This window comes from Prionailurus viverrinus, chromosome D4, assembly GCF_022837055.1.
Source record: "Prionailurus viverrinus isolate Anna chromosome D4, UM_Priviv_1.0, whole genome shotgun sequence".
NCBI classification, from domain to species: domain Eukaryota; kingdom Metazoa; phylum Chordata; class Mammalia; order Carnivora; family Felidae; genus Prionailurus; species Prionailurus viverrinus.
In genome coordinates, this window is record NC_062573.1 from 69,079,131 (window position 1) to 69,104,719 (window position 25,589).

Consider the following 25,589-nt stretch of genomic DNA (forward strand, 5'->3'; position numbering starts at 1 on the left):
GCCAGACAAAATATAAAAAGGAAAACATGTCTGAAAAGACATAAAAGCTACCAAGGGAGTGAGAATTAAGACCTGCAAGAGAAGGAAAGGTAATCAAAATGAATTTTATATTTGGACTTGCTTTCTTAAAAAGTCAACTGCCATTTCTAAAAGTAGCAGCAGACACTAAGAAGTTAAAATCAGAAAAATACTGTGAAGCCTCATAGAAATGCAGAGACTAAAACTGGAGTACAGACACACCAAAAAAAAAAAAAAGAAAAGAAAAAAAAGGGGGTCAACAGCTTAGGCTTTTAGTTGAGGCCCCAGGGGCTATATTCTAGGCAGCAGGGGAAACTCAAAGTAAACCAGTCCTTTCAAGGACTGAAGACTAGATGCAAATCACTTCAACCCCCACTTAGAGTATGGTAATCTCCCCCTTGACTAGCCACCTGACAAAGGCAAAACCGTAGCTTCTCAAGAAAAAGCTAACACTGTACAGAGCCTTAAATTGTCTACGTCCAGCACACAGACAAAATTAAACATGCATAAAGAATAGATAGGAGTGAAAACTAAGAAAAAAGGAGAAAATTTAAAAGCATCCACAAGAGATCAACCAGATAGGCTTTCAAGTAGTTATGATTAACATAATCAAGGAATTATGTAACGAGATAGAGAATTTTGAAATAAAAAACTTCCACAGCAAAAATCCTAGAACTGATCATTTCAATGAATAAAATTAACTCAATGGATGACTTCAAGAGTCTAGACATCGCAAGAGAAGTACAAAGATAGGTTGGAAAAAATATCCATACTGAAGGTCAGAGACAAAAGGATGAAGCAATACACAATGTAACAAGGGAGATGGTAAAAAGGTCTAACATTTACATAATACTGGAGTCCTTAGGTGAAGAAAAAACAGAAAGGCCAACCTTGAAATCTGACATCCAGCAAAAATATCCCACCAAAAAAAAAGGGGGGGGGGGAGGGCCAAAATAAAGACATTTCCAGACAAATGAAACTGAAAGAGAATGTGTCAGCTGTTGACCTGCATTAGAAAAATACTCAAAAGAAGAAAAATGAACACAAATGGAAACATGGAGATATGGGTTGGAATGAAAAATCAAAAAAAGGAAAACATGAGTTAATTTAAATGGATTGTTAATAAATAAACTTTAAAAAAAGGAGCGGGGTAGAAGAAGCCTGGGTGGCTCAGTTGGTTAAACATCCAACTCCTTAACTCAGCTCAGGTCATGATCTCATGGTTTGTGCATTGATGGCACAAAGCCTGCTTGGGATTTTCTATCTCTGCCCCACCCCTGCTCATGCTCTTTCCCTTGATCTCTCTCAAAATAAACTTAAATAAATAAATAAATAACTGGACGGGGCACCTGGGTGGCTCAGTCAGTGGAGTGTCCAACTTTGGCTCAAGTCATGATGTTGTGGTTCAGGAGTTCAAGTCCCAAATCGGGCTCACCGCTGTCAGCCTGTCAGCACAGAGCCTGCTTCAGATCTTTTGTCCCTCTCTCTCCCCCTCCCCTGCTTGCACTCTCCCCAAATGATAGTAAATATTTAATTAATAAATAAATGGACTATTAATTGCAAAAAGCAATTAATAATACATCTTACAGTATTTAACACATATTTAGAAATAAAACACGTAAGAGTAATCTGTAAGACGATAGGAGGTAAATGGAGTAAGAGGTTTTTGTTTTTGTGTTTTTTTAAAGTGATTGAGTTAGAGAGAGACAGAGAGAGACCGAGAATGTGTGCATGCAAGTGAGGAGGGGAGGGGCAGAGAGAGGGAGAGACAGAATTCCAAGCAGGCTCCATGCTTAGTGCAGAGGTTGATGCGGGGCTCGAGTCTCAGGAACTGTGAGATCATGACCTGAGCTGAGATCAAGAGTCTGACGCTTAACCAAGTGAGCCACCCAGGCACCCTTGAAGTAAGAGTTTTAAAGTCCTCATGTTATTGGGAAACTGGTGCAAGTATTATTTTACAGCAGGTTTTACAAAGTCAAGAACGCATGTTGTGAGATCATAGGAAGCTATAGGTTTCTTTTAGTATGATGAGAACTATATGTTCCTTGCAGAACACCTGTAAGCTATGCTCATGGTCTGTTACAAGAGATACCCGCTATTGTGGAGTAGCATTTATAAGTCAAAAGTGGCTCATAACATACCCAAGTGAGCCTTGTTCTATCACAACAAAATGGTCATTTGAGCCAACCAAAGAGAATGCTTCCTAAACTGATGTGGAAAATGTCTGATGCTCCCAGCTGGCACACTGGGTCTCCTGGTCTGAATCCTTCGGAGTAGGTGGGGAGTTGCAAACTGTGGCCTATGATAGTTTTGTTAAGTTTAAATGTTTAAACCTAACAAAGATAGAATGGTAGGCATTGCAATATTATATACTAATGATGCATGACTAAATACTAAAATGATCAATCTACCAGGAAAATAGGACAATTCTAAATCTGTATCAACCTAATCACATACTTTCAAAATATAACAGCCATATTTAACAAAACAAGAAGATAAATGTATATATCCATGGAAGATTTTGAATACAACTCCACAGTAATGTACAAGCAAACACACACACACACAAACTAATGAGCTAGAAGATTTAGAAATTAATAGACTTGAACAAAATGACTTATACAGAACACTGTAACCAACCACAGGATACATATTCTTTTCAAATATACATGAAATAGTCACAAAAACTGACTACATGCTAGTCTTCAAAATCCATCTCAATAAATTTCAGAGGACTGAATCAGAGTGTGTTCTCAAATCACAGTGGAATTAAGTTAGAAATCAACAGACATTATTAGCAAGTTCCCATATTTTTAAAAATCAAGCAATGACCTAAGTAACCATGAAACCAAAATATAAAATATATTTTTGAAGCAAAATATTAAATATATATAAATGAAATTTAGGAAATTTTGAACTAAAGGACAGGAAATATAAAATACGTAAAAATTTGTGCAATAAAACTAATGCTGTTTTTGGAGGCAAATCTGGCATTTTTTTTTTTTTTTTTTTTTTTTTTGGGACAGAGAGAGACAGAGCATGAACGGGGGAGGGGCAGAGAGAGAGGGAGACACAGAATCGGAAACAGGCTCCAGGCTCTGAGCCATCAGCCCAGAGCCTGACGCGGGGCTCGAACTCACAGACCGCGAGATCATGACCTGGCTGAAGTCGGACGCTCAACCGACTGCGCCACCCAGGCACCCCAAATCTGGGATTTTAAGTGACTTCATATAAGAAGTGAAGAAAATCTGGGGCGGGGGGGGTGGCTGGGTGCCTCAGTCAATTCAATGTCCCACTTCGATTTCAGATCAGGTCATGATCCCAATGTTGTGGGATCCAGATTTGTTTGGGGATCCATGCTCAGTGTGCTTAAGATTCTCTCCTTCTCTTTCTCTCTCTCCTTCTGCACCTCTCCCCAGCTCATGCTCTCTCTTAAAAAACAAAAAAAAGCAGGAAAATCTGAAAAACAATGATCTAGGGGTCTGCTATGAACTCAACTGTGTCCCCTCCCGCCCCCAAATTCATGATATTGGAAGTCCTAACCTCCAAACTGACTCTATTGGATACAGGACCTTTTGGAGGTAAAGTTAAATGACATCATAAAGGAGGGGTTAGGGTTCTGATCTAACAGGATTAGTATCCCTATAAGAGACACCAGAGAGCTCACTCATTCTCTCCTCCACTATGTTGGGACACAGTGAGAAAGTCGTCATCCACAAGCCAAGAAGAGTCCTCACCAGCTTCACCAGAACCTCACCACATTGGCAGTGTGATCTCGGGCCTCAAGCCTCCTGAACTGTGGGAAATACATGTCTGTTGTTTAAGTCCCCCAGTCTAAGGTACCTTGTTAAGGCAGCACGAGCAGACTAATGGCTATCTATCCCAAGAATTTAAAAGAAATTTATCAAATTAAAACCAAAGAAAGATGAAAGAATATAATATAGATCAGAGAAGAAATTGGTGAAAATGAACAAAAATGTGCAACAGAGATCATCAAAAGAGCAAAACAATGGTTTTCTGATTAAAAAAAACCATAAGAATAAAATTGATAAATCCTAAGTAAAACTTATTGAGGAAAAAGGAATTAAAGCACAAATAATCTATACCAAGAATTAAAAAGAATCACTATAAAAAAAAGATAAAAAATGGGTGTTATAAAAATATTGTAATCAACAGATCAGAAAATCAGATGAAATAAAACACATTCTTAGAAAACCTCTAACTAAAATGACAGAAGCAGAAGTAGAAAACTGGATTGTCCTATATACAGTAACAATAGAGAATTCATAATTTAAAACCTTCCTACAAAAACAACTTCAGGCAGAGATGGCTTGGCTTCACTGGTGAATTCTAGCCAACATTCAAGGAACAAAGCATACGCATCTTACATACATTCATTGAGAAACATGCGCTTCCAAACATGTTTTAGATGTCTGCAAACTTTAACATCAAAATCTAGTACAGACAGTACTCTCTTGTGAATACAGGCAGAAGTAAAACATTAAAACATTAGCAAGCCAATTCCAGAAACGCAAGGTTAGTCTAATATTTAAAAAAATAACCACATAATTCATCCCCCCCCCCAAATATGATTAAGTCCAGTTATCTCTTTAAAGAAAAAAATTAAAAGCATAACAACTGATAAAAATTCAATACTCATGGGGCACCTGGGTGCTCAGTTGGTTGAGCATCCAACTCTTGATCTCGGCTCAGGTCATGACTCAACAGTTCATGAGTTCGAGCCCTGCATTGGGCTCTGCACTTTTGGTGTGGAGACAGCTTGGGATTCTGTCTCTCCTTCTCTCTGCCCCTCCCCCATTTGTCAGTGTGTGTGTGTGTGTGTGTGTGTGTGTGTGTGTGTGTGTGTGTGTTGTGTGTGTGTGTGTGTGGGGGGGGGCTCTCTCAAAATAAATGGATAACCTTTAAAAAATTTTCAATACTCATTCCTTCATACATACACTCACATATTTTTATAAACTAAGAATAGAAGGCAACTGCCTTAATTTGATACAGACTATTAAGCAAAACCAAGCCTATAATAAACGATTAATGATTCAGTTTTCCCTCTAAAATGAGAGTGAGATAACCTCTGGCCCATCGATAAGAAATAATAATCAGTGCTAAGAAAAAAGACATTGGAGTAGGTGTCAAATTAAGATGAATTTTGAAAGAGTAATAAAATTTTAATAAAAATTTCTGAAGGTCATTCAAAATGTTACTGGGAAATGTTTACACATAACGTTACCATTATAAAAAAAAAAAAACACTCAAAACCAAATTCTTCCATGGATCCCTCCCTAAATGATGCTCACAGAAGCCACACTGACCTAAAATGACTGTCATTACAGATAATGTATCTGTTCATGAGGCGAATGCTGAAAGCACCGACCCAACCCCAGTTTACCTTTTATAACATACCAGCGGCGAATAATGATGTAGACAAAATAGGACCCCTTCCGATCTTCAACATTTTTCATTAAAGTTTGAATGCTGCTTTTAAAATCTTTCGCAGTTTGTTGTTTTTTTTTTTTCAACGTTTATTTATTTTTGGGACAGAGAGAGAGCATGAACGGGGGAGGGGCAGAGAGAGAGGGAGACACAGAATCGGAAACAGGCTCCAGGCTCTGAGCCATCAGCCCAGAGCCTGACGCGGGGCTCGAACTCACGGACCGCGAGATCGTGACCTGGCTGAAGTCGGACGCTTAACCGACTGTGCCACCCAGGTGCCCCAGTTTGTTTAGAAGTACAGACACAAAACAGTCCTTAAAACTAGCAAGGCTGACAGAGAATACCTTTAAAAAAATTAAAAACAAACAAAAAAACAAAAAAGAAGGTTGCTGAGAACACCATAATACTCAACCCAATACGTACATCCTTTTGTGTTACTACACCGTGGCTTTTTCCACATATCCACGTCAGCCTTCTAGAGCCCACTGGATCAGCCCATGTATAAAATACTGCTTTTCCAGGAGGGAGGGAATCTTCTATTTCACTGAGAGAACTGCCAAAAATAGTAAAAATATGCATTAAGTGCAAATATATGAATATATAAAGAACCCAAAATAATTCTGACTCCAGTGAGATTTGTGATAGTTCTGATTAACAGTAGATTGAAATTTTTTCCTTATACAATGAAAAAGAAGTTTTCTAAGAAAATAATGAGAATATTCCAGGAAAAGATTTGTCTCACTTAGAAAATAAAGATTTTCACGTTTTTGAACCTTCTTTGTGAACTTTTGTTTTAACACAAATGAACTGTTGGAGAAAATTATTCCAACTATTACCTATACTAAATCTGAGAGAATTTAATTGGTACCTCTCCCCTAAGTACTGGTCATATTCTGGCAAAAACAAGACAGCTGAATTATTTTTTAAAAAATCTTATGACATGGCATGTAATTCTAAGAAATTCAATCAGCTCACAAAATGATTCCCAGAAAGAAAAAAAAAACTGGAAAAGTTACAAACCAAAGAAATAACATAATATAACTTTTCTGAGCTGAAGAAGGAGCTGATTCTGCAGGTTACGTGACTGGGCATTGCACAAAATTAATTAAAACAGAGTATCATCCCACACATCTTTGTAAAATGTTGAATTTTTAAGAAAATAGAGGGAAACCTGCGCACAAACATGGAGGAAAATCACAGTTACTCAGAAAGGAATAAAAATAAGACTGGTCTCACATTTTTCTCTAATGGTAAATGCCAGAAAACAATGAAGCAGTGTCTATACAATTTTGAGACAAGAGGTTAGGACTTAAAATTTCATGTCAAATTGTCATTAATTTTCAAGAATAAGGCATTCTCGAACAAGCAAGAGCATAACATTATTATCCACAAACCTTTTCTGAAAAACTAACTCTAAGACTTTTTCCAACCAAGCCAGGGATGGCTCAAAATAAAATCTGGGAATTGAGATGTAGGAGCACCTGACCGGCTCATTTGGAAAAGCGTCTGTCTGGCTCTTCGTCTCAGGGTCATGAGTTTGAGCCCCACATTGGATACATATACTTAAATAAATAAAACTTTAAAAAAAAGACTTGGGATGTAAAAATATTAAGCAACTAGTCAAATAAACTTGTCAAATGCCCCAAAAAAGCCCTGAATAAACACATTTTTATTTTTTATTTTTTTTTATTATTCTTTTTTTAAATTTTTTTTCAACGTTTATTTATTTTTGGGACAGAGAGAGACAGAGCATGAACAGGGGAGGGGCAGAGAGAGAGAGAGGGAGACACAGAATCGGAAACAGGCTCCAGGCTCTGAGCCATCAGCCCAGAGCCCGACGCGGGGCTCGAACTCCCGGACTGCGAGATCGTGACCTGGCTGAAGTCGGACGCTTAACCGACTGCGCCACCCAGGCGCCCCGAATAAACACATTTTTAAAAAACTAATCATTTCATATTAATTTCAGTCAAAAATTCCAAATTATATGCAGAAGAAACTGGGAATTTGGAAAGAGAAGCTGAAAATACAAAAGTATTCCATATTTTGATGGATAAATTAGAAGATATTGTTTCACTCTCAAAATTTAAAATGCACTGAAATCTTCAAGAGAAAAACAAAACAAAACATGTATTTTCCAAATCATCACGAGAAGAAAATAATCCATATAACAAAAAAATAGCAAGGAATCTTAATTTAGTTATTAGAAGGACTAGGGGCACCTGGGTGGCTCAGTCAGTTAAGCAGCCGATTTCGGCTCAGGTCATGATCTCACGGTCCATGGGTTTGAGCCCCGCGTCGGGCTCTGTGCTGATAGCTCAGAGCCTGGAGCCTGCTTCAGATTCTGTGTCTCCCTCTCTCTCTGACCCTCCCCCGTCCATGCTCTGTCTCTCTCTGTCTCAAAAATAAATAAACATTAAAAAAAATTTAAAAAAGAAGGACTACAAATGGGTTAAAGATCTTTATTAAAAAATTATAAAATTAGACAATAACCAAAATTCTCAGTAAAAGAGTATTTAGTTATAGTGCATCTAAATGATGGAATATTGTGCATTAAAAATGGTGTTTTAAAGCAAACTTACATGCTCACAATGCTAATAAAAACAAGAGATGCAGAAATACACAGATAATAAATACACAGATACACAGTAAAATAGTGTGTAAAGAAATGCATCAAAATGTTGACAGTGTTGGGATTTCAGGATCATGGTTTTCTTTTCACAATTTTTCTATGGAATTAAAAAAATTGACCGTTATAATTTTTATATGCAGGAAACAACCATAATAGTAACAACAAACAGCAAAGCCAAGAGAGGAAAAGCAGAGGAGACAAGTCTTATAGTTTTTGTTTGTTCCATGAAAAAAAAAATCAAATGTAAATGTAAACAGGATAAACTTAGTTTAAAATATTTAGAAATGCTTTTAATTCATACAAATTTTAATCTGTTTAACTCACTGAAGAATATTCTTTACAAAAAACTTCATCTCAAATTTACCTTAGATAGGAAATTGTAATTCAAAGAAAATAAAGTAACCACAGTCCTCAGAATGTTAACTACACATGCACAGGCACACAGTTTTAAACTCACAAGACAATGCAATGTGACAAATGCTTTAATCTACATATGTAAAAGTACAATTGAAAACTGGGTGCAGAGAAGCACTTGGGTGCCTCAGTTGGTTAAGCATCCGACTTTGGCCCAGGTCATGATCTCCTGGTTTGTGGGCTGGAGCCCCACATGGGGCTCTGTGCTGACAGCTCAGAGCCTGGAGACTAGATGTCAGATTCTGTGTCTCCCTCTCTCTCTGCCCCTCCCTTGCTTGTGAACTGTCTCTCTCTCAAAAAACAAATAAACATTAAAAAAAAATTAAAACAAACAAACAAACAAAAAACTGGGTGTACAGATTAAGGTAGTGAGGGAAGAGATCACCGGCAGTGAGAGTTTTTCTGGCAGAAAGGAGTACCAAAAAGGTGAAAACCTATGGAAAGGACCCAGGGGATTCAGGAAACAAAGACTTCAACTGGTCCTAAATATAGGGAAAGAGAAATGTTTAGAAAGGTAGCCTCGAAACAAATTTTACTGTAAAAGATATGGTAAGTCACAAAAAACTTTAAACAAGAGAGACAGGATTATATTTAGTATTTTTGGAAACCTACCTCTGGTGGCAAATGAGGGTTTAGTAGGGACAAGGCTACAGAGATGCAGATAAAAAAAATCTACTTGAATAAGAAATGTGGGAAGGCTGAGCGAGGATAATTAAGGGAAAGATTAGACAAGAGGAGATCTTTAAAAAATAGCTTAACTATGTGATTTATTAATTATGTGCTACTATTAATTATGAGACTATTAGAACTATTAGTTATTTGATAATTAGGAGAAGGTGGCAGCCTGAAGCTGAAGAGAAATCTATGTTGGAGTAAAGATTTGGGGATCACTGGCACACAGGACTCTGGATTCAATATTAAACCAAAGTCTGAGGTTCTTGATTTAATAACTACTTCAAATAATTCTAAGTTTAAATCCAGTGTTCATTACTGCAGATTATTAATTTCATAAATTTCCATGAAGACTGCAGTTTTTTTTAGCTATCAGAATTTCAATATAGGATCACTTACTTTTAAAATTACAACAGTGCAGTAGATAAGATTTCTAAACACTTTATATCTGAACTGGATAGAGATAATTGCAAGGGCAAAGCCACAGGACAAGCCTGAGAAGTCTCTATTCAGCTTCAGCCAGACTCAACCAGTTGTCAGAGAATTAAACTATGATGCCCTACATCGTTCACAGCATATAAGGAATTACTAACTTTGCTCCTGTGTATGGATCTAGAATGTTACCAGACATACACCATCCTTGAATGGATAAAGGAGATACTCAAGTCATTCTCTGTAGATTTTAATTCTATTAACACTGTATGGGCAAGGCTACTTGAGGGTACACGGATTGGAGGGCAAATGAGAAATTGTTTCTATTTCTTTTTGTCAGCTTTGATCAATCAAATATATATATTTTTAATAATGTGGATAATCATAAAAAAAAACAGGGTTCCTCTCTCTCAACTTCTTCCACAAATGAGAGAACTGATAGGGCAGGAGGAGTTCTAGATATTTGCCAGTCCAGTCTTGGGCTCTAGACTCAATGCTTATTTGATTTAATCAGTGGTTAGAAGCATACATTTAAGCAATGAAAGGAAAGCATAAGTGAACTCAAATATGGACCCACTGACAAGTGACAGCTGAAAACAAAAAAGCAGACAAAATGAATTTGAGAGCCTGGGACCAGTAAGAGAAACAAACAGCAAATTGAAACAAATGATACTAAGAGTAGTCTTGGAAAACCAAGATTTAAATCTAGTCTTTAAGAAGCTTAGAAATGTAGCAGTCCCTTCCCACACCCGTCAGCAAGAAGGTATCTACTGTTTGCAAAAATCAGACATTTCAATATTCACATTATGTTCATTAAAAATAAGAAAAATGTGGGGCGCCTGGGTGGCGCAGTCGGTTAAGCGTCCGACTTCAGCCAGGTCACGATCTCGCGGTCCGGGAGTTCGAGCCCCGCGTCGGGCTCTGGGCTGATGGCTCAGAGCCTGGAGCCTGTTTCCGATTCTGTGTCTCCCTCTCTCTCTGCCCCTCCCCCGTTCATGCTCTGTCTCTCTCTGTCCCAAAAATAAATAAAAACGTTGAAAAAAAAAATAAGAAAAATGTGAAAAACCAAGTTCTTGTGATAAACCCTGACATTTCTTCGCCAGATTCTACAATGACCAAATTTGCCATATTTGCTTCAGTTCTTACATTTTTCTTTTTTTGAAGCATTTGAAAGTAATTTATGCCACTAATCATCAGAGAAATGCAAATCAAAGCCACAGTGAGCTGTCACCTCACACCTATTAGAATGGTTATTATCAAAAAGACAAGAAAAGAAATTAAGTGCTGCTGCTGATGTGGAGAAGAGAACACTACTGTGCTGCTGGTGGGAATGTAAATTGGTGCAGCCGCTGTGGAAAATAGTATGAAGGTTCCTGAAAAAATTGAAAATGTAACTATATAATAAGATCTAGCTATTCCACTTCTGGGTATTTATCCAAAGGAAATAAAAACACTAATTCAAGAAGATACAGGCATCCCCATGTCACCACAACATTATTTACAATAGTCAAGACATGAAAACAATGTATGTGTCCATCGATGGATAGAGAAACTATGGTGTATAAATACAAAAGATTATTATTCATCCACAAAGAAGGAGGAAATCTTGCCATTTGTGACAACCTCGAGGGCATGATGTTAGGTGAAATAAGTCAGAGAAAGACAAATACTGTATTCATTTACGTAAGGGATCTAAAAAGCCAAAAACACAACCATTAAACAACAGAAAAATATAAACGTGTAGATAAAAAGAAAAGAGTGGTGGCTGTTAGGGGTGGGGATAGGGTGTGGATAAAGTAGGTGAAGGTGGTCAAAAGATGCCAACTTCCCAGTGGTAACACAGGTCATGGGATGGACTGCACAGCATGGAGACTACAGTTAGTAATACTGCATTGTACCTTTGAAGGTTGAGAAGAGAGTAAATTTATCAGGAGAAGAAATCAGAAGAAGTAAATCTCATCAGAAGAAAAAGAATTTGTAACTCCATGTGGTGATGGGTGTTAGCTAGACTCATTTGTACATATACAAATACTGTATCATGATGTTGTGTTCCTGAAACTAGTATCATGTATAGGTCAATTACACCACAATTAAAAAAAAGTAAATTATAGATATTATGTCAGTTTTACCCCTTTATATGCCAGTATACCTTTTTTTAAAAAATGAGAACCTTGTTTTACATAGCTGTAATGGCATTATCAGTGCTATGTTGTTAAGAAATCATCATAAAGTCACTGTGTGATAATCTTCTTACCTTTGGTTGTACTGAACAATGTCACTCTTGGTGTGATTTATTAACAGGAATGTAGCTGCTCCATCATGATAATCTGAAAATCTAATAACTGTAGAATGTTCAGCCAAATTAACCTCTGCTATAACACCTCCAAGCTAGCAAAAGAAAAAAGAAAATATTCTCTTATGTGACCATTTTCCAAAGAATATTAACCAATAACGTTTAATAAGACTAGTCATAACTTAATACACTTTTGATGATTAAGAAAGAAGTTCAGGATTCTCTACTGCATGTGTGGGAAACCAGGAACCATCAGTACATCAGTATGTACAGATGGGTCAAATTCCAGATGTGGTACATTATAGCATTCTGGGCACTCTAACTTCCGGCTTAACAATGAAATTGTTTTATGTCTCCGTTTCCTTTTAGTACTTTATCCTTTTACAAAAAAGCAATGTTTGTTCATTTTGGTGAAAGGGAAAAAAACTCAGACAAATAAAATTACTAGTAAGTATATAATAGCTTCTCTAATCACACACACATGTGTACACACACCACCCACCTCATCATCCAGACGCAATAAAATACAATTTTCTTGCTTGTTAAAATGTATCTTTTTGGGAGGGCCTTGATTTCTTTCAACTTGAACAAGCAGTGCATTAGAAGCATCCTCAGGCCAAAAGGGAATACACTAAAACATATATTACAAACATTTATTTTTCTTAAAAAGGTTTCATAATAAAGATTTCATCATTTTAATAAACCTATCAGAATAAACTTAAATCTCTTTCCACAATGCTCTGGCTGTTGCGTTGCTCGGCTAAACAGCCATCAACTGCCAACTTAGAGATGGGTCACCACCTCTGGGCACTGTGGATACAAGCAGTGAAGGGTGCTAAGTTGAAGAGGTATGGTAAGTGGAGGGTTGGCAAAGGGGCTTCAATGTGGTCCAGAGATCCGGAGGAGGGTTGAAAAGTCAGCATGTAAGCTGACCTGAGAAGCAAGTGATTGGCTTAAAACAAAGGGTACATTCAGTTCCTAAAAGTCATAATCAGGTTGTGCACACCATTTGGTAATTAAGCAGTAGCCAAAGTACACACAAAGGGTGAATCAGGTCATGTATGAATCCAAAGTCCTGGAAGTCAAATAAGAGTACAAAAGTAAAAGGGTTATCTGAGGTTTACATTAGGAAATAGGCTCAAAATCTTAAGGAACAACAGGGGCATCAGCGATCTGGAATCCAAACTAAAAACAAACAAGAGGCAAAGTACCGTGAGAGAAGACCAGACAACATGAGCAGAAACAAAAGAGCTGGAGGACAGACAAGGAGAACCAGCACTGTCTCAACTATTCTGTAAACCCTGTCCTTCTGTGATAAGCCCTAACCAGACTGATGACTTCACACATTTCAATGAGACTGTTCATGTGTCACACTCATCATCATGACATGACTTGCAGCAAAGCAGGCGAACCGGGATGTTAAAGCCAAGTGCATTAGCTTGTTAAGTCCATTTTATTCAACCCTAAAAATTAATTAATGGAACTAGACATGAGACAGGATTAAGGCTGTAAGAGGCTTAGAATGTTACCACCCAGGGCTTTTGCAACCTAGCAGGCACTTACATAGGAGAGTCAAAAGAGCAGCAATACTTCACCGAAGCGTATTTCCCATGAGGAACGGAGAAGACAAAAAATGATGCACTCTGAATATCCTCAAGCCTATTTTCTGGTAGACTTGGCTTAAAAATGTATGCTTTATGTTTACAAATAAACACCACATCTTTTTAAAGAGTTATGTGCTCAAAATCTTGAGATTAGAGCAAGTGCTAATGCACTTGTCTTTTGTAGTAGGAAAACAGTGATCTAAGTTAAGTTTAACAAATCAACATAGGTAATAACCATGAGCATGCATCTTAAGGTTGACCACTTTAGGCCATAATTATGATGTAAAAAATTTAAACTAACAAAAAAAAATTTATCTCAAGAAAAGCTGAAATTGAAAACAAAAAGAAACAAAGGGGGCACCTGGGTAGCTCAGTCAACTGAGCATCCAACTTCAACTCAGGTCATGATCTCATGGTTTGTGAGCTCCAGCCCCTCGTCGGCTTGCCACCGTCAGTGTAGAGGCTGCTTCGGATCCTCGGTCTCCCTCTCTCTCTGCCACCCCCCCCCCTCTCTCTCTCAAAAAATGAATAAACATTAAAAAAAAGAAACAAAGTAAAATAAAAAGTTAGGCAATTAATGTAAACATAAACTGAACAAAGAGGGTGTAAAAGTTAGGTTTTTAAAAAAGCTAAGACCCAACGATGTTTTCTGCAACAGACACACAAATCAAGACATAGAACTGCTGTAAGTAAAACTACGTAAGAAGCTACACCTAGAAAACATCTAAAGGACAACAAATCTGGAGTTGGTCATCTTAGCATCTAGACAGAAGGGCTCTACATCCAACAAATCAAGAACCTTAGACTTCATGAGCACATGTGAAACATCTGCAAAAATACATCATATATTCATTCAACAAATATTTGGCAAGAGCTGGTAATCACTGATCACTGCTCGGAACCTGCTAACTGCTCTTGATTTCACTCAGAGCAAAAGCTAAAACCTTTGGAATGGCTCAAGAAACTCTCCATGATTGCTCTTCACTCCTGTTACACCTTGTTCTCCACTACTTCCCCCTCTCCAGTCATATTGGCCTCTTTTGCTACTCCTCAAATATGCCAAAAATCCTTCCACTTTAGGGCATCTTCCCTGGCTGATCCTTCTGTCTCTAATGCTCTTTCCCAAGATACCCACACGGCTGAGGATTTCAGTTCCTGGCTAAAAACCTAGGTGCAATTTTGCAGGTCACACCATAGGCAATTACAAAGGCCTCATCTGGCAGGGCTACACTGCCCTCCTCTTGGCTGAGTAGGAGCACAGTCAGCATACAGCAGTATCAAGGACCCAGCCCTCACCTCCAGTCATGCACTTACACGTGTCGGAATTCCCACCTAAGTTCCCTTTATTCAGAGGCCTCTTTATATGGCCTGTGGCAGAGGCCTTTTTGAGGACCTCCCTCCAAGACCTCTCTATCAAGGACAGAGGGGGAAGCCTGCAGAGGCTTTCTCTCTCCTCTCAGTGTTCAGTACTTTTCTACTCTTAGCTCTTCCCCCCTTGTCATGGCTCATCCTCTAAGTCCATAAAAGTGTAAGAGCCTTTTGTTCCAGGCTCCCTTGACAGCCACGCGACCCCAAGGTCTGTGCTGATCCACCCGAACCCTGACCAATGCTGCTCCACACGGAAAGTGGAAGGGGGAGAGTGGGCACTTTCTCCAGGTTAGCCTCTTGCTTACACTATGGGAGGAAGTGACTAAGGGCTTGACAGTCATTCTCAGTTTGGCTTGCTGTCCTCCAGCTGCTCCAACACCCGGCAGCTCAGCTGAGCTCTTGGCAACTGCTACCTCCCACACTGCCTACATGTCTATTCAAATATGACCTCAATGAGTCCTATCCCTTGACCACCTTATATAAAACTATAGCCCACTGTGTTTGTTAGAACTCTTAATAATACTTCCTGTCTTATGCTCTGTCTTATTTTCTTTTCCCTGATTAGACTTTTCACCTTTAAACATACTATATATTTTACTGATTGATTATACCATTATTAATGTTTCTACATATCCCCAGTGAAATGAGGGACTTGTGGTTCTGTTAACAGATGTATCACAAGGCACATGAGAAATACCCACAGATATTCATTAATGAATGAACAGGCAGACTTCAAAAAAAGTGGAACTGCTCAAAGAAACATAATTATGCAAATAAAAACCTGAAAACTTAAATAGCAGTTTAGACACAGGAAAAGTAAAACGTTATTAAAGCTATACATTTAGAATTTATCTAGAATGCAGCAAAGAGAAATACATAGAAGGAAAATAGAAAAAAAATATATATAAAGAGATATGGAAGAGAGAATATGGAAGTCCAGAACATACTGATTAAAGGCCAAGAAGAAACCAATGGAAAAACAAAGGAGATGCAGTATTTAAAGAGAAAACAGTTGCAAATTTTACAGCAAGTACGAAATAGATCTACAAATCTCAGAGGAAAGCATCTCAAGCAGGACATATAAACGGAGCCCACACATGGACAAATGGTAGTATGACAGCAAAACAGCAAAGACAAAGATCATGAAGGCAACTGGGAAGAAAAATAACCTCCAAAGGAATAACAGAATCACAGCAGAACTTTCAACTATAGTGGAAGCCAGAAAATGGTGGAGTAAAATCTAGATATGTTGAGAAAAAACAGAATTCATTAGCAAGAGAAATTATCATAAAAGACGATGGTAAAAATGTTTATGGATAAACACAAACTAATGGCATTAGCTCCAAAACAAGCTCTAAAGGAAAATCTACAGAACATATGTCAGGAAGAATGGTCCCATCAAGATGGTTTGAAAGCAAAAAAGCAGAGTGAATAAAAACAGCAAATAATGTCTCTTAAATCCTAACAGATTTACAATAAAATTTCTTCAAAAGCAAAATATTCCATCAGGCAGTCTTTTTAGAAAGCTTTTATGCAGAGGTCTAATAGCTAAACATGGAACCGAATAAAAATTTCACTCCTAAGTTACTACCGTCTTCTTAAAATAACTGGCTTAGCTTACTCTATAAAGGCATTCTTAACAGCTTTATGGAAAGAACAAATCATTTCCTACTTTTCACTGCATTTATACTTTATCTAGTCTTCTTCTGTGTGCTTTCACTGTTTGGTTACTAGTTGTTAAATATCTACTTCCCTTATCAAGCAATACATTCCTAAATGACAAGGTTTGGTTTTTAAAAATTAGGTATCTAGAGCCTGGTACAAATAAAATGGAGTGTGGGGGGGCAAATTAAAAACTTACAGAGTGGTTTCAGGTATTTAACTTCAAGTAAAACTCAAAATCCAAAGAGGTACATTTTTGACATTCATCTACCCACCTGCTCTAAATCAAGAGAGAGCCATTTATCATTTCCCTCTTCAGCCACTGATATATGGTATTTGCTTTTGTTTTCAATCATATAAAGAGGGGTAAAAGTCACAATTCTGGTAATGTTAAAACTGCTGAGGTCTATAGTGACACCAACCTAAAGGGAAAAAACAGCATTTCAAAAACTGTTACATTACCACAACATCCTAATAAAAATTAAGTATTTGATAGATATAATTTACATACAAGTTTCTTGAGGAGCAAAGAATGAACTTACTTGATACTCCATTTTCAGGCCTTTACATTTAACAGCTCCATGACTCCCAACAGTATCAATTGAAAACTGATCTGACAATTCACTATCAGTTACCATAAGCTGAACCTAGAAAAAAATTTCCAAATACATTACAATTTAGATATCTTTAAAAATTCCTAGGTAAATTGATAAATTTTTTGCTTGTTAGCATAAATATTACATTAATGCACTAAACGTTTCTGCATACTAAAATCTAACATTTTAACCTCAAACATATAAATGTTATTCTAACCTGTTTCATAATGTTCTTCACAACTTTAAAAAAGGAGTGATAAATAGCTGAAGAAAAATGAAAGTTTAAAAAATCTTACATACCTTATTGTTATTAAAAAAATGCTTTGGTTGAAAAGAAAAAAGAATGGGTTTTTTGTAATTAGGTGGATGCTTTCGATGAATTCCATCTGCTTTATACTGTAACATTCGACCAGTTTTATTGACCATCCAATAAGGACTATGAAATGCCACAACGGTCTGGCCAATATTGTAAGTTACATGGATAGCAATATCTAAATCAGTCTTTTCTATTTCTGTAACACAGGTGAAATTGATGAAACTAATATCTTGTTGATTAGGTTTTATACAATATTCACTTTTCCAATCATGATTAAGATAGTCAAGTAATTTTAAATGTAGTCTGGCTTTATCCAACTGCGCAGTACAAATATGGGCTGACTGTCCTTCATTTAGAGTATAAACTCTGTGTTCAATCCCCTGTAATAAACAAAAATACAGTAAAATTTTAAATGTGTCAGAATAATATGCCAAAAACCTCTCTTTAATGATTGCAAATGGCATACACATAATGCTTCTGAAATACCTCTGTCAGAACAGGTCAGAAGACTTATATTTGACTTCTAACTCTGCCAAATGTGTAAGCTTCTATAAATTATTTAATCTGAGACTTGAATTATCATATTTATAAAATGGTCTAAACCCTCAACTTCAAAGAACTATGAGGATAAAATTAAATAACATAATAAAAAACTATGCTGAAATAAACATTATAAAGCACTATAATTAGTAAAACATTAAAAAAATCTTATCCACTAGTGATTTTAGTTTTGAAAACTACCAAATAATGAAAAATGAAAAAAATGATAGTAATCCAAAATAAGCAATCCTAACTAATTTCTATTTCTGCTTTTTAACAATCCCTCATCACCCATTTCCAATCACTGTTTATACTACACTTTACGTCTCAAAACTGTTCATTTCTCTCTGTCCACCCTTCCATGACCTTATTAGTTCATGTCTCTCGCTTTAGTCTCTTAACCGTTCTTGTCCCTTGTAATCCTCCCTCCATACCACAGCTAAATTCTCTTTTTAAAAGTTTATCATATCCTTTGGAAACTAGCAAACAAAATGTGATCCCCAAAAGTACCAAATTAAAAGTCTTTGAGAATGGAACACACATAGATAGTTCATCACCAGTTTTTCCATCATCTCTAACCTGATTCCTTAGTGTTGTTATAACAAAGGAATCTCTTAAAGATTTTTAATTACTTAAAGCAAAACTAATGCAAATTACTCATGTCTGACATCTTAGTTAATATTCCACAAAATAAGAACAGTAATGGTTGGTGGTGATGTGAGAGAGGTAAATAAATTGCAACCATAGGCCTGTCAGGCATTATGCTAAATCTTTTACAAGCATTATCTAATTTCATTTTCCCATATACCCATTATACAAGTTTTATTAATATCCCTATTTTATGGACTAGGACAAATGATATAAAAAGATAATACAACTTGCTTAAAGACATAAAGCTAGTAAATGAAAGAGGTAGGATTCAATCTCAAATCTATCTTACAGCAAAGTACAAATTGTTAACCACTATATTATCTGCCAACCATATGGAAGAGATATCCTTAAACCATAGATCTGTTAACTCTGCCCCCCCCAATTTATCAGACAAGTATAAACATATAGTAAATCGAACAATTATTAATAGACCACTACAAAAATAATTACTAGACTACAGTAAAGAACTACCTTCTTATATTTGATAAGCATGGCAAATAGAATGTTTACTTAAAAACTACACTGTTGGTGGAAATGCAAACTGGTGCAGCCACTGTGGAAAACAGTGTGGAGGTTCCTCAAAATTTAAAAATAGATCTACCCTATGACCCAGCAATAGCACTGCTAGGAATTTACCTAAGGGATACAGGAGTGCTGATGCGTAGGGGCACTTGTACCCCAATGTTTATAGCAGCCCTTTCAACAACAGCCAAATTATGGAAAGAGCCTAAATGTCCATCAACTGATGAATGGATAAAGAAATTGTGGTTTATATACACAACAGAATACTACGTGGCAATGAGAAAGAATGAAATCTGGCCTTCTGTAGCAACGTGGATAGAACTGGAGAGTGTGATGCTAAGTGAAATAAGCCATACAGAGAAAGACAGGTACCATAAGTTTTCACTCTTAGGTGGATCCTGAGAAACTTAACAGAAGACCATGGGGGAGGGGGAAGGAAAAAAAAAAAGAAAAGGTTAGAGAGGGAGGGAGCCAAAACACAAGAGACTCTTAAAAAGTGAGAACAAACTGAGGGCTGATGGAAAGTGGGAGGGAGGGAGGAGTAGGTGATAGGTATTGAGGAGGGCGCACCTGTTGGGATGAGCACTGGGTGTTGTACGGAAAACAATTTGACAATAAATTTCATATTAAAAAAAAAATGGAAAGATCCCTGTTATAACAAAAGAATCAGATGTAATCTGTTAAAACAAAAAGTACTTAAAAGAAAAAGCATCTTTATAGAGCATAATATTCTTTTTAGAAAACAAACATAAGAGGGGTGCCTGAGTGGCTCAGCTGGTTAAACATCCAACTCCTGCTCAGGTCATGATCTCCCGGTCCATGAGTTCAAGCCCCTCATGGAGTTCTGCGCTGATAGCTCAGAGCCTAGAGCTTGAGAGATTCTGCGCCTCCCTCCCTCTCTGCCCCTCCCCCACTCACATTAGTGCACACGTACGTGTGTGCATGCACTCTCTCAACAATAAAAACATAAAAAAAAGTTTAAAAACACTAGCATGAGAATAATATAATGTAGGCTGTTGTTTCTATTTGTCTAATATTTTAAGATGAATTCTCACACTTGTTTCAAAAGTTAGTGTCCATCTTTTAAACATAATAAATGAGATACACATGAAAGAAAAAGATTAAATATATATACACAGGCATACCTCAGAGATAATGCAAGTTCAGTTCCAGACCACAACAATAAACCAAATACCACAACAGAGCATGTCAAATAAGTTTCTTGGTTTCCCAATGCATATAAAAGTTATGTTTACACTATACCGTAGTTTATTAAGTATGCAATAGCATCATGTCTAGAACACCATGTACACACTTTAATGCTTTATTGCTAATAAACATTAGTTATCATTTGAGCTTCCAGCAAGTCATTATCACTGATCATAGATCATAACAATTAATAATGACAAGTCTGAAATGAAGTGAGCAAATATTGTGGGACAAATGGAGCCAAAAGACTTGCTTGACATAGGGTTGCCATGAACCTGAAATCTGTAAAAAAATGGTTTCTCTGAGAAGTGTGATAAAGTGAGGTATGCGTATATTCTAAACCTGAAATGATTATCTTCACCTGAACCACTACTTTCAGATGATGTAATTACAGGCAGTTTTTATTATCTTTTTTTCTGAATTTTCTAGTGTATATATATATATGTATATATATATATATATATATATACACACTATTTTCATAAATGATTTTAATTTTTTAATGTTCACTTTTGAGAGAATGGTATATCACATTTGTGCATGTAACATATTCAATTTAGCAGCCATATTTCTAAGGTAAATCATGGCAAAAACCCTCTTTTTATACAATATGATTGAAGCATTTCTTTTCCATTTGAAGGACAGCTGGACTGCCCATTCACCAGTACTATTAATTCGTATGAGAACATTTAAACATTGTTTTGTTGCTCATAATGTTAAATAACCAAAGCTACAAAATCAAAGACGGGAAGGCATTAAAAAAACTCTAGAATACCTCTATATAATAAGCAATTTTGTAAGGAAGAAGATTTCGGAGGAGGATAGGCGGCCACAAATGCATTATGTATGGTAAGTCCCAACCATCTTCTGAATACACAGAGAGAGATGCCAAATTATCTTTTTCTGGGACAACATTAATAATAAATGGTTTCTTAGCAGCGTTTGTAGATCTACATATCTTCTTTAGAAGAGTGCCTTCATTTTTTATAATTTCTTCAAAGTCAATTCTTTCACACACTTCATAGTCCTCATCTTCTGGCTTCAGAGAAAGAGGTGATCTGTGTAAAGGATTAAACAGTATGCTTTAAAATGCTTTAAAAGAAAACAAATTAAGTGATTACTACTTAGGAACAATAAAATTACATCACTCCCTGCTCTTGTAATAAATTTTTATATTTCCCATTCTTCTTAGAGATAGGTAAGATAGACCAATGAATGGATGTTTTCATAACTTTCTAAAACTTATCAAATTAACTGGCTCTTAAGAGGAGAATATTTTTCAGGGTACCTGGGTGGCTCAGGTGATTAAGAGTCTGACTCTTCATTTTGGCTCAGCTCATGATCTCAGTTTCTTGAGCTTGAGTCCCACATCAGGCTCTGCGCTGACTCTACAGTTAAAATTAAATCACTACCTTTTCAATGTTAATCACATGAAAGCTTTCAAATAGATACGTAATTGCTGAAACACTGGGCATAGTTGCGGAAATGGTTGCAAGAAAATCATATGATTAATCGTTATATTTAAACATCACATTCTGTTTACATTTGAACTATACTTTAGGCTTCATCATTTTTCAAACCTAACCTGCCCAAATATAAACACCTAAATGTTTCTGTACTTCTAAAACCAATCACCTGTAATTTGACACTATCCCTTGCAGATGAGCAACTTGTCCATACTATCTCCAGACCAGATTGTCTGAAACTCCAGTCCTGTAGTTTTAAATATCCAGCACACCCTTCTGTAATGATGTCTGATGATGACTTAAATTTGCTAGATTGAACCCTAAACTGTCCATACCACTTCTCAGTGTGTTCCTTTCAAGGAACTTCCAACTACTAGCACTCTGGACTATAAAATATTAGACTTTTCCATCTTCTTTGACATACACATAAATCTAATGATCTGTCAAGCCCATTATCAGATTTAACCTGTTTTATTTCTACATTCTCTATGACTTTTATTCTCTTTTCTAGTCTTTTAATACTTAAAAATAAAAACTTTAATTTTCTCTAAGTTAAACTAATGCCAATAAAGTCATCTGGATTATCAAAACCTTTATTGGACCTATTATTTACGAGACAGTAAAACTGGAAATAAACAAATGAATAAGTCATTCTTTACTCTTAAGAGATCCCAATCAGGTGGGGGATGTAATGTTAAAAGAAAACTACTGCATTGTGATAGGTACAAAAACCGTATGTACACAGCAGACTGAGGGCATGCGAGTGTGGTTAAGTCTTTCTAGACAGTTGCAGAGCATTTTCCAGAGGTGAAAATTTTGCCAAAATGCTTTGTTCTGAAGAAAAGACTTGAATTGGAGAAACACGCAAGGTTAAAGCAAAGTTTAAGAAATGAATAGGAAGAAAACACCAGAGAAAGATGATCAATGGTGAGAGGTTCTGAATGAGAAAAGCTGATGGGGTGAAAGGTCTTGAAACATTAGGGTACCAGATGTTCTCAGAGAAGAGGGAAGAAAAAGATGACATGAAAGATAAAGATGGGGCGCCTGGGTGGCTTAGTTGGTCAAACGTCTGACTCCTGAACTCGGCTCAGGTCATGATCTCACAATTTGTAACTATGAGCCCTGCATCGCCTCTGCGCTGATGGCACGGAGCCTGCTAGGGATTTCTGTCTCTCCCTCTCAAAATAAATAAACTTAAAAAAAAAAAAAGATTAAGATAAAATTTATATAAATGAGGGAGCAAGTACCTCAATGTAAACTTAAACAATGTTTCAAATGTTACATTACAACACGTATAGGACAATCAACTCCCAACTATTCCTTACAAACTCTGTGCTTTCAGGCCTCCTTACTTTTATTCACCCAATTCCTCCCACTTAACACTGCCCTTCCCTGCTAATCTGTAATTATATTTTATCTTTAATGCATGTATCTCGCACAGGAGTCCATCATTAAGACCTTCTTTGTTTTCTGTCGTTTTCTGCAACTCTTAATTGTTCTGTATCTCTACAACCCACTGTTTGCTTCCTTCTGTATTTACATAATGTATCAATCTCTCAAGGGTAGTAGCAATGCCCAACTCATCGCAGCATTCCACACCAGTGCCTTATACACAGCAAAACACTTGACATTTTTTAAATGAATTAAAGAATCAGTATATTTAAATTCTCCAGGGAGAGGTAGCCATTTGTTAAAGACCTCATAACTTAAATGTAAGTGTACCTTTGTTAAATATAAGACCTCAAAACTTAAATGTAACTGTACATCTCAGAATTAGATTAGACAAATACCTAATGTGAAATACAAGCTGGTTCATCACTAATAATTTTAATTAAGATTAATTTCCATTTGACAAGTTAATATTTTACTCCTGAACCAGAAAGTGTAAAAATACTCTAAAACACTTTTTATGGATAGAGTCACAAAATATACAGCAATCATTTATTAAAAATAAAGCAGAATGCCATTACCTTTTCTCATTCAAGGACAAAAGGAGTTGAAACTTTTTACAGAAATTTTTAAACATATCCTACATGCTATCTTTAGTCTCATAACCCACCCAAAATCTTTCCTAGAATAAGGTCAGATACTATGAACAACCATTTTGTTGTTCACTCAACAAGAGAACTCTTGCCCTCAGCAAGTCTGAACTAAGCAATAAAAGGCTCATTAGGGCTGAAGGTGTAAGCAATAAAATACTTTTTAGTAGCAGGTCTACTAACTGAAAATATGTGCCTAAACCTGCTAGATTGCTTTCTAAGCATTAGGGAGTCAATAGTGAACTTGGCATGGATCAGAAGGACTAGAGGAAGAGCGTGTTTTGGCACTGCTTGTAGTTTTGCCTCCACCCTTCCATAACGCAGGTCTGGGTCCAAGGCTAGCATGTGTTCTGAAATGGTACTTAGACAAACCATGATGATTATTCTCAGGAAAGTTCTACTTTCCAAGAGAGTTCAATACCCCTAAAAGAGATTATTTTTTAATTCCTGATTATATAAATATACTGAATATCTGTCCATTATGATATTAACCCTAAAATTCTAAGACTAATACATCATCAGCATCCTGTAAGAATTTTTACCTATAAAATTTTGTATCAGGTTTAATCTAATTTTTAATATTTAAGATCAATGTACCGCGTATCACAATTTATACTATAATTCTACCACTGAACAATACATAGGTAAAAAGATGAAATATTTTATGTTTCTAAAAGGATTTTTTAAAAATTCTATTCTAAAACATTTCAAAGGTAAAAATCTCTTCATAATAGTATATTTAAATCTAGAAGCTACCAATCGTGCTCAATTCATCATTTTGTAAAAATCATGAAAAAATGATATGGTTATGATGGCTATACTGTAAGCATGTAATAAATGTATTTACTAGTAAAAGCATAAGTAATTTACATGGTATAAATTAAACACATTACATTTTCCTTTAAAAAAATTTATAACACCTTTTAAGCACCCTGAAACTTAAATAAGGTAGACAAATTATTAACAGAACAGATTTGATTAAACTTTGATCACTTAAAGACAGATATCCCTACCAAATCAGAAACTAAAAATTCCATGGCACCTTAGAGCAAATAAAAAAGAAAGAAAAATCACCGGTAAGATGTTAATGGTATGTTGAATTCACTTCCAGGTGAAGCTGTTCCCAATGAAGTGTCCCCTTCATAAACAGAAAGTGGAATTGAAAAATGATTTTTAATCTGAGAAAGAAAAACAAATCATATTTAGCACCATTAATCTCAGAATTTAAAGACATTTAAAAAACATTCCATCAAAATATCCCAATAAAGAAACTAGTGGGAGATATTTATCTTTCTTATAGAAGTTAGAAAAGAAACAAACATGCTATTATTTATCCTAAAAATTACAAGGAAAGTTGCCACAGTTTTATAGAAAAAAATGTGTCAACAATAATACTTTAAAAATCCTCAAAAAAGGTCACAGGCTGGGTAATGTGTACTTTTGTAAATCACTGTTGTATGCTCCTGATTGGATAAGGTACTCTCTGAAGTGTATGGAGACTATCTCATCCAATAAGTAGCATACAACAATGGTATAAAAAGGTAACATCACTGAGATTACTATATGTTATCAGATAAACTTCCAAACACTTATATTTATCCTTGGGTTGGATAAAAACAAACTAGTCAGTAAAACCATTTTATTATAATCTTTCTAGATCTCTAGTAAAATTGTCCTATTAAAAAAAAAATAATAATACCCAGGGACACC

At 36.2% G+C, this 25,589-nt stretch overlaps 1 protein-coding gene across 6 annotated transcripts in view; it reads right to left on the reverse strand.

The window, feature by feature from the left end:
• Nucleotides 1–25,589, reverse strand: part of VPS13A (vacuolar protein sorting 13 homolog A) — a 266,768-nt gene that overhangs the window by 58,989 nt on the left and 182,190 nt on the right. For all 6 annotated transcript variants that reach the window (XR_007146267.1, XM_047829766.1, XM_047829772.1 and 3 more), the window contains 8 exons: nucleotides 24,954–25,057; nucleotides 21,150–21,432; nucleotides 17,437–17,832; nucleotides 17,083–17,187; nucleotides 16,816–16,962; nucleotides 12,409–12,537; nucleotides 11,868–12,001; nucleotides 5,890–6,019 (listed from right to left, as the gene is read on the reverse strand). Coding sequence is in view for 5 of the 6 variants with exons in the window: in XM_047829766.1 (XP_047685722.1) it covers nucleotides 5,890–6,019; nucleotides 11,868–12,001; nucleotides 12,409–12,537; nucleotides 16,816–16,962; nucleotides 17,083–17,187; nucleotides 17,437–17,832; nucleotides 21,150–21,432; nucleotides 24,954–25,057 (1,428 nt within the window). In the remaining variant the exon portion in view is untranslated. The remainder of the gene's footprint in view (nucleotides 1–5,889; nucleotides 6,020–11,867; nucleotides 12,002–12,408; nucleotides 12,538–16,815; nucleotides 16,963–17,082; nucleotides 17,188–17,436; nucleotides 17,833–21,149; nucleotides 21,433–24,953; nucleotides 25,058–25,589) is intronic.